Genomic DNA, 10,000 nt, shown 5'->3' with positions numbered 1-10,000 from the left:
CCTCTTACCCACCCACCTACGGACCTACGCTGACTCATTCGTTTTGGCCTCTTTTCTTCTCTTTTTTGGCATTTCTCGTTTGGCTTTTTTTTGTGTAGGTTAAAGTCGAATGATTCAAGCATTTTTGTAGGTTGATGTCTGTTTTTTTTTTTTTTTAAGAATCGACTTTGTGATGTGGTATGTTGGCTCCCTGTTTTGGAAATGTTATTTGGGTGAAATAATTTCGCCGCGAGGGTGCGTTTGTGTTTAGATTTTACAAATGGGTACAATACTTTCGAGTCGTGACGTCACGTATATCATTTTGATGTGATTCACATAGCTATGCCCTCATTCCCCCACAAGCCGCCCTTCTTTAACTATGAATGTTGCACTTTTCTTTCACGCAATGCTAATTTACGAATTAAGTGGGCTACCTGCGGTTCCGAAAAACTGGGCTCCTTCCCCTTACTACTTAGTGATCGAGTCTGAAGCATTTCACGTCCATAAAGTTGTCCTTTCATCCCCGACTACGGCTCTGGGAATACCAGGTCAAGTGCTAAGCTGAAAAGATTATCGTACAGTAGGCATCCTGTTGTGAGTCACAGCTACAGACAGCAGTTCCAACTTACTCGTTACGGATGGACGCTGGCAACAGAAGTAAATATGTATTGTAAAAAAAAAAAAAATCTAAATAGAGTGTACGTAGACTCTAAGAGTAAATACAACGACGTGTGAAATGCTGTGCGAGTGTGTTTTTTGTTGTTATTATTCTCTAAACCTTTTGTGACGGACTGCGTGGACAGGATGTTTTGCTGTCCCTCTTGATGACCATGAAGCTCACTCATTCCCGACTACTACTTAATTGGACTGACTCACTCGTACACAAAAGAAAGAAAGAGAGAGAATGCATTATACGGTTCTGTAAGTGGTAATCTAAAAGTGCCTCGGCCTTGCAGGCAGGTCAAAGATGCTTCTATCTCTGTGACTCGGAAACGAAATGTTAAACGGATATTTTTTTTCAGCTCTATAGTCGTGCTCAAAGGTCAGTCTATTCACACGCACTTAGAGAAGAAAGTAAGAACGTAAAGAGCGAATACATGTTATAAATATGTAAGAAAATAGACTGGTATTTCTCATACTATGGCTTAATTTTACCCAAATGATTATTTTAAAAGTTCCAAACTTGTGTATTAGAGGATCCATGTACTTCGATTTCAAATTCTAGGAAACGAATAAAAAAAAAAAAAAAAAAAATGCTTCAAATAACGGTACAAACATAAAACCACAGAGGCCTCGATAGAGTCGACACATGATTCAGACCAGTGCTTAAAACACCCACGAGAATACTTCCTATCCGTCTAATGATCTAATTCAGTATTCCGTCATTTATAATCATCTCGCAATTAGATTTAGAAAGTAAATGCATTTGGCCAAGGAACAACTTAAGGGTATAGCATGACGGTAGAGCGAAACCCAACTCTTCTCGGGTGTCTGAGTCATGCTCTGACTGTTGGATCTGGAGTCTCGTGTAATATGTAAGGACACAGATTGCATGTGCCTTTGGAAGTTCTTTGTCACTTATTCTTTGTCCGTTTGTCTTTGTTTCTTTCGCACTTGTTGTCCTTTCTTTCTCTTTCGTGTTTTGTTGTGTTTGTCAGTTTGTCGTTTTGCGTTTTTTTCGTCTTCTATTACTCTTTTATACTTATTTATTTGTCTGTCTGTTTGACTCTGTCACAGTCTCTCTCTCTCTCTCTCTCTCTCTCTCTCTCTCTCTCTCTCTCTCTCTCTCTCTCTCTCTCTCTCTCTCTCTCTCTCTCTCTCCTCTCTCCCTCTCTCCCTCTCTCCCTCTCTCCCTCTCTCCCTCCCTCCCTCCCTCCCTCCCTCCCTCCTTCGCTCTCCTCTTCCCTCTATCTCCCTCTCCCTCTTACTCTCACTTCATCTCCCTCTCTCATCGTCTCCATCCCCACAAATTCTGTCTTCATCTCTGTGTGTTTATGTGTGTTCAGTCCGCTTTTATGTGTGTTAAGACCATGTTATTACCATGTTCCCTCTCTCCGCGTGAATGTGCTTAAGTATTCATCACCGAACACGCAATGAAGGAATGACCTCTCGAAAGGCGAAAGTAAGCGAGTCCTCGTTAGTGAAATCATCCACTCGACTAACCACGCACGCCACTCTTTTCCCCTCAAGAACACCGCTCTTACCACAAGCGTAAGTCAAGAGGAAGAGGGGAAAGGGCGAACAAAAGGAAAACAAGAAAAAAAGGAAAAAAAGAAAAGAAAAAAAAAAGAATAAATATAATAAAAACAGATCTATAGATAAAATTAAACATTTAATGAATAAGATGAATAAATATAAACATTATACAATGAAAAATGGAAAAACAGTTTGATATCTTAAAAGATCTAAGAGGAACGAAACAATATATATACGAAATACAACGAAATGAGACGATGTTTGTGAATCATTATTATTTTTTTTTTTTATGACAAATGTGTAAGAGTTACTTCAGGATTTTTTTTTTTTGTCTTAACGGTGTCCTATTTCCCTTTGTATCGAATAATTTATGCAGTTCTGACAGTTACTTATGAAGTATTGTGAGGTCTTTTCTGTTGCTTATAAGCAACATGCGGTAACTGAAATTGATTGCTGCCTGTCTCTCTCTCTCTCTCTCTCTCTCTCTCTCCTCTCTCTCTCTCTCTCTCATCATTTCATCTCTCTCGTCTCCGCTGATCCTCGTATCATCTCGTCACCTCCCTCTCTCCATCTCTCTCTTCTCTCCCCTCTCTTTATGTGTGTATAAATAGTGTGTTTGCGCGCCCTGCCCGCGCGCGGCGCGGTTGTGTTGTGTGTGTGTGGTGGGTGTGTGCGTGTGCGTGTGCGTGTGCGTGTGCGTGTGCGTGTGCGTGTGCGTGTGCGTGTGCGTGTGCGTGTGCGTGTGCGTGTGCGTGTGCGTGTGCGTGTGCGTGTGCGTGTGCGTGTGCGTGTGCGTGTGCGTGTGCGTGTGCGTGTGCGTGTGCGTGTGCGTGTGCGTGTGCGTGTGCGTGTGCGTGTGCGTGTGCGTGTGCGTGTGCGTGTGCGTGTGCGTGTGCGTGTGCGTGTGCGTGTGCGTGTGCGTGTGCGTGTGCGTGTGCGTGTGCGTGTGCGTGTGCGTGTGCGTGTGCGTGTGCGTGTGCGTGTGCGTGTGCGTGTGCGTGTGCGTGTGCGTGTGCGTGTGCGTGTGCGTGTGCGTGTGCGTGTGCGTGTGCGTGTGCGTGTGCGTGTGCGTGTGCGTGTGCGTGTGCGTGTGCGTGTGCGTGTGCGTGTGCGTGTGCGTGTGCGTGTGCGTGTGCGTGTGCGTGTGCGTGTGCGTGTGCGTGTGCGTGTGCGTGTGCGTGTGCGTGTGCGTGTGCGTGTGCGTGTGCGTGTGCGTGTGCGTGTGCGTGTGCGTGTGCGTGTGCGTGTGCGTGTGCGTGTGCGTGTGCGTGTGCGTGTGCGTGTGCGTGTGCGTGTGCGTGTGCGTGTGCGTGTGCGTGTGCGTGTGCGTGTGCGTGTGCGTGTGCGTGTGCGTGTGCGTGTGCGTGTGCGTGTGCGTGTGCGTGTGCGTGTGCGTGTGCGTGTGCGTGTGCGTGTGCGTGTGCGTGTGCGTGTGCGTGTGCGTGTGCGTGTGCGTGTGCGTGTGCGTGTGCGTGTGCGTGTGCGTGTGCGTGTGCGTGTGCGTGTGCGTGTGCGTGTGCGTGTGCGTGTGCGTGTGCGTGTGCGTGTGCGTGTGCGTGTGCGTGTGCGTGTGCGTGTGCGTGTGCGTGTGCGTGTGCGTGTGCGTGTGCGTGTGCGTGTGCGTGTGCGTGTGCGTGTGCGTGTGCGTGTGCGTGTGCGTGTGCGTGTGCGTGTGCGTGTGCGTGTGCGTGTGCGTGTGCGTGTGCGTGTGCGTGTGCGTGTGCGTGTGCGTGTGCGTGTGCGTGTGCGTGTGCGTGTGCGTGTGCGTGTGCGTGTGCGTGTGCGTGTGCGTGTGCGTGTGCGTGTGCGTGTGCGTGTGCGTGTGCGTGTGCGTGTGCGTGTGCGTGTGCGTGTGCGTGTGCGTGTGCGTGTGCGTGTGCGTGTGCGTGTGCGTGTGCGTGTGCGTGTGCGTGTGCGTGTGCGTGTGCGTGTGCGTGTGCGTGTGCGTGTGCGTGTGCGTGTGCGTGTGCGTGTGCGTGTGCGTGTGCGTGTGCGTGTGCGTGTGCGTGTGCGTGTGCGTGTGCGTGTGCGTGTGCGTGTGCGTGTGCGTGTGCGTGTGCGTGTGCGTGTGCGTGTGCGTGTGCGTGTGCGTGTGCGTGTGCGTGTGCGTGTGCGTGTGCGTGTGCGTGTGCGTGTGCGTGTGCGTGTGCGTGTGCGTGTGCGTGTGCGTGTGCGTGTGCGTGTGCGTGTGCGTGTGCGTGTGCGTGTGCGTGTGCGTGTGCGTGTGCGTGTGCGTGTGCGTGTGCGTGTGCGTGTGCGTGTGCGTGTGCGTGTGCGTGTGCGTGTGCGTGTGCGTGTGCGTGTGCGTGTGCGTGTGCGTGTGCGTGTGCGTGTGCGTGTGCGTGTGCGTGTGCGTGTGCGTGTGCGTGTGCGTGTGCGTGTGCGTGTGCGTGTGCGTGTGCGTGTGCGTGTGCGTGTGCGTGTGCGTGTGCGTGTGCGTGTGCGTGTGCGTGTGCGTGTGCGTGTGCGTGTGCGTGTGCGTGTGCGTGTGCGTGTGCGTGTGCGTGTGCGTGTGCGTGTGCGTGTGCGTGTGCGTGTGCGTGTGCGTGTGCGTGTGCGTGTGTGTGTGTGTGTGTGTGTGTGTGTGTGTGTGTGTGTGTGTGTGTGTGTGTGTGTGTGTGTGTGTGCGTATGTGTGTGTGTTTTAAACCATACAGACTAATGCTACATTCAGAGCTGGCGGCAGTGAAATGCAGTTTTAAAGTTCATCACAATTATGTCTCTAGATAATTGTAAAGAAATACTGTATATACACATATATACATATGCAGAAATATATTGTTACGAATGCTTATATGGGAGAGAAAGATAGATAGATAGAAAGAGTGAGAGATAGATAGATACATAGATAGAAAGATAGATAGATAGATCGAGAGAGAGAGAGAAAGAAAGAGAAAGAGAGGAAGAGAGAAATAAAGAGAGAGAAAGAAAGAGAAAGAGAAGAAAAGAGAAACAGAGAGAGAGAGAAAGAGCGAGAGAGAGAAAGAGAAGAAAAATGAAAATGACAGAGAACACACACACACACAAACACATACATCCTTCACCCCCCCCCCTCTCCTTACCCCCCCCCCCCCTCTCCCCTCAAAAATAATAATTTCTCGGAGCAAGCAAGCCGTGAATCGGCAACTTTTCAAGAATCTCCTCAAGCAAGCACTTAAATGGAAAGTCATTTCAAGCCGTAGCGTAGCGTATATGGTAAAACTCCTCAAACTTGAGTGCTATTGGAACAGGGATTCATTTTATTTCCTTTTTCCTTTTTTGTCTTTCTTTATTATTATAATTATTGTCATTATCTTTATTATCATTATTGCTATTATCATTATTATTAGTAGTAGTACTGTTATTATCATTATTATTATTACTGTTATTATCATTATTATTATTATTATTTTTATTATAAAATGTTGAGTGTAGATGTTTTAGTTGTAAATTCATAGGATTAATAAAGATTATAATTCATTGTTTCATATCGATTTTCTTTCAAATTCATTAACCTTTACTTTCTCTCTGTTCTTTTTTTCTTTCTTCCTCTATCTCATTCCTCACCTCTGCTTTATTACTTCCTTTAAAACTTATTTATTTATCTTTTCTTTACTCCCCAACACCCGCGTGATACATCAAATCTTTTAACATTACGAAAACTATCCTAAAACAAGTCCCAGAAAATATAGAACAGAAAAGGAGAACACTCGAGAACATAAGACAGGATTTCCACTCGTAAGCACGCGCACAAGGATATATATATAATAGATAAAAAAAAAGAAGTCAAAATGGCGCGATTTTTTTCTCTCTTCCGGTGGTATCTTTACGGAGTTGAAATCGCTCGTGCGTTATGTATAGGTCGTTTTATTATTATTGTTATTGTTATTATTATTATTATTATTTTTATTATTGTTATTGTTATTATTATTATTATTATTATTGTTATTGTTATTATTATTATTATTATTGTTATCATTATTATTTTCATTATTATTATTATTATTATTATTTTTATTATCATTATTATTATTACTATTACTATTATCATCATTATTATCATATCATTAGTATCATCCTCATCAGTATTATCCTTAGCGTTGTATAATTTTTCATGAGACGTTATATAAAAACATCATTATAATTTTTTTTTTCTTTTAATCAGTTCAAATAACTGAGCTTTGTATAAATCTCGTCTTGCTCAAAATGGTTGTTCTGTTCAAAATAGATTTGAAAAAAGTGTTAAATGTTTTTGAATGATTGACTGAAACGAATTATCCCATATCTTAGGGTAATGATAAGAATGGTGATCATAAAATCGGAAATTATGTTAATAATCTTAATAATAACGACATTGATAATAACACTACTTCTGCTAAATGTTGTTGATGACGACGATAATAATTGTAATCTGAAGCATGATCCTTGTCATCATAATATAATGATAATGATAATGATAATAATAATAATAATATTAATAATATTAATAATAACAATAACAATGATAATAATAATGATGATAATAGTAATAATAACGATAACAATAACATCAATAATGATAACAATAAAATAATTACACAGTAATAAGAATAAAAACAATAATAACAAAAAAGTAATAACAATAAGACAGCTAATGTCTTGTATTTTTTTTCTGCCTTTCCAAAAGCGTTCAATCTCTCCTCTCCTCAAAATGGTCTCAAAATACGTGTGGAATTCGCTGCTGCTAATGAAAACCTCCCAAAATAACCATTCCAAGCATTGTATTCACAGCCATAAACCGAGAATGTCTTTGTAACGTCGCCATGCCACAAAAAAATAAAACAAAAAACAAAAACCAAAAAAAAAAAACACGGTAGAGACTGCGCTTGTCGCTTGTCGCCTGAACAAAAGTCCCCGCGACTCGTCCTTCTCAAAATATTTTAACCCATTTTTATACCACATATCTCCTTGTCTATCCAAAACACAATCTCTTAAATCCCATATATTTTTTTTTCCTAATCAGATTTAAATCTAAAATAATGCACACCTCAGATAAGTGGAAAAGATATAGTCTCTTAGATTATCGTACGTTGCCAATCTGAGTGACGTCACACAAGAACGAGACACTCCTTGGACTCGAGGCTCCAAGGCGGCACTTATGGTACGAGTGACAACCTTTTTCCCTCTCCGTCTCTTTATTTTCGTTCCTCTTCTCAGAAATAGAGGGGTGAATGCATGGATGAATGGGCGAATAAACTAATAAATGTAATAGATACATTTAATAAATAAACGAGTCAGTCAATCGATTTATAAAGGCCTATTTAGATGTATATAAATATAACTGCGTATTTTTTTTTTTTTCGGTTGTAATTGATTATGTGATGAATTATAGTAGAGATGATCACGTATCATTTCCCTCCATTTTCATATTTAAAAAATGATAGCAACAATAATAACAATAATAATAATGATAATTTTAATAATATAATAATAATGATAATGATAATGATAATGATAATGATAATGATAATGATAATGATAATGATAATGATAACGATAATGATAAGGATAATGATAATGATAATGATAATGATAATGATAATGATAATGATAATGATAATGATAATGATAATGATAATGATAATGATAATGATAATGATAACGATAATGATAATGATAATGATAATGATAATAATAACAAATTATAATAATAAATAATAATAATAAATAATAATAATCGAAATAGCAGCGTAAAAACACACCATTTCCGACAGCAATAAACAACATCGCACGAACACAAGATTGCTTCCACTCACCAGCCATGCAACGACCAAGCGAATGACAGAATACTAATCTCTATTCCTCCCGCACTGTGACTAAAACCGGACGAGAATAGCCAATTGGCCAGAAACTGACCAGAATCTGAACATTATAAATATAGATGTTTTTTTTTTTTTTTTTTCTGAGTGACCTTCATATCTTGGAACCACAAAAGCGTTGATGATATCAAGTAATGGTGCAGATCATTGCAACTTTGGTTCGGGTCGTTTGCCGTGAGGATTTGGGAGGGAGAGTGAGAGAGAGATAGAGAGGGAGGGAGAGAGAGAGGGAGGGAGGGAGGGAAGGAGAGAGAGAGAGAGAGAGAGAGAGAGAGAGAGAGAGAGAGAGAGAGAGAGAGAGATAGAGAGAAAGAGAGAGAGAGAGTGAGAGTGTGAGTGTGAGTGTGAGTAAGTGAGTGTGTGTGTGTGTGTGTGTGTGTGTGTGTGTGTGTGTGTGTGTGTGTGTGTGTGTGTGTGTGTGTGTGTGTGTGTGTGCGCGTGTGTGTGTGTGTGTTTTTAGGGTGTGCGGGTAAATATGTATGTGTCTTTGTGTGCGGGTGAAGGAATGCAGAAGATATATGTAATGTGTGTTTATTTACTTGTTTTTGTGCTTAGATCTCTATCTCTCTGCACATTTATACATACGTACATTCATATATACATACATACATATATACATATGTATATATTGATAAGCAGACAAATAAATAGATAAATATAGATAAGCAGAGACGAGCAGATAGATAGATTGAGCGATAGTTAGATAGATAGATATACAGATAGATAGACAAATAGACAGATAAGTAGGTAGGTAGGTAGAGAGATAGATAGACAGATAAATAGCAGACATACAGACAGACAGGCAGACATACAGACAGACATACAGACATACAGACAGACAGATAGATAGATAGATAGATACAGACAGATGGGCGCATAGATATCAGTTATCAAACGTTATCAGACTCCTGACAGCCCCCGTGCATCTCCGCCTCCATTCCTGTGGCGTGAGGTCACACTCGCCCTGTCCCTCGGGAAGTCTAACCCAAATTCGCATTGTTCTTGAGAGTTTCCAGCGAGTGACTACAACGGCGCCAGTGTTCTTTCTCGCCGTGAAATACTCCAGGAGTTCGAACACAGGGCCTGGTCTGTGCGCACACGAGGGTTAAGTACACAATTTCCTTTCTAAAACAGCTCATCTCTGCTCAGATGACACAGTCACAGCAACAAAGGGCTTTGTTTCACTTATATAATGCCATGACACGTATATTGCCCTCTGGGTGAAGTTTAGATCATGTGATTTTCCAGTCTTCCATTACAGGTTTTAATGATAATAAAGAGGATTGGTTGAGGCATGGATATAACGAAACTTATCACCAATGCCCATGTTTGATATAGTTCTTGCATTGAAAATAATCGTGATAGAAAGGAGATCAGCGGAGTCCTGCTCAGTGTCCTCTGGTCCCCGATCCTCCTATTCTCCCATTTTGGCGTTCTCATTCACACAGATTTCCCTTAAAACAGTCGATAAACAGGCGTTTGTACTCACCATAGCTGTCGTGGTGCCTGCGATGGGCACAGGCGTAGAGGATGCCACAGTCACCAGGGCTAGTGCCCCTAGGATCTTCCTAATTAGCATGGCGGTCGAGAAATGTAGAAAAATCCGGGTTATTTAAGACTCGTAACTTGTAAAATGATAGATACACTTTTTTGTGCGAAAAGGGCGAGGCCGAATGAAAACTAATATACTCCTTTTTCTCTAAAAGTTCTTCGGGGAGGCAGTTTCGCTGCGAGAGCTCAGGGTTGTTCCACACTCAGTGGCGCTCTACGCTCACCTCCGCTCCTCGGCCTTTCTGCCCCGTATTTATGTGTTAGGAGCGCGCCACCCGCCCCACTCCCCAGCCCCTCCCTTCACCCTAACCCCTGACCCCTCCCTCCGCTCGCGCTCCCCACCCCTCCTCCCTCCCTATCCTCAACCTCCCCCTCCCTGTCTTTTCCCCAGACGCCGCTCCATGTCTTATATTTTTCTTCCTTTTCTTCATCGTCCCA

The 10,000-nt window shown here is 42.8% G+C and overlaps 1 protein-coding gene across 2 annotated transcripts in view; it reads right to left on the bottom strand.

Moving 5' to 3' along the window:
- Positions 1-9,805, bottom strand: part of LOC125032121 (matrix metalloproteinase-14-like) — a 23,742-nt gene extending 13,937 nt beyond the window's left edge. For both annotated transcript variants that reach the window (XM_047623136.1, XM_047623137.1), the window contains exon 1: positions 9,501-9,805. In XM_047623136.1, the coding sequence (XP_047479092.1) occupies positions 9,501-9,590 (90 nt within the window). In that variant the 5' untranslated portion in view covers positions 9,591-9,805. The remainder of the gene's footprint in view (positions 1-9,500) is intronic.
- Between the last annotated feature and the right edge of the window lie 195 nt (positions 9,806-10,000).

The sequence above is a fragment of the Penaeus chinensis genome, chromosome 14, assembly GCF_019202785.1.
Source record: "Penaeus chinensis breed Huanghai No. 1 chromosome 14, ASM1920278v2, whole genome shotgun sequence".
Classification (NCBI taxonomy): Eukaryota; Metazoa; Arthropoda; class Malacostraca; order Decapoda; family Penaeidae; genus Penaeus; species Penaeus chinensis.
The sequence above is the reverse complement of the archived record's forward strand: the minus strand, read 5'-3'. Positions and strand labels throughout refer to the sequence as shown.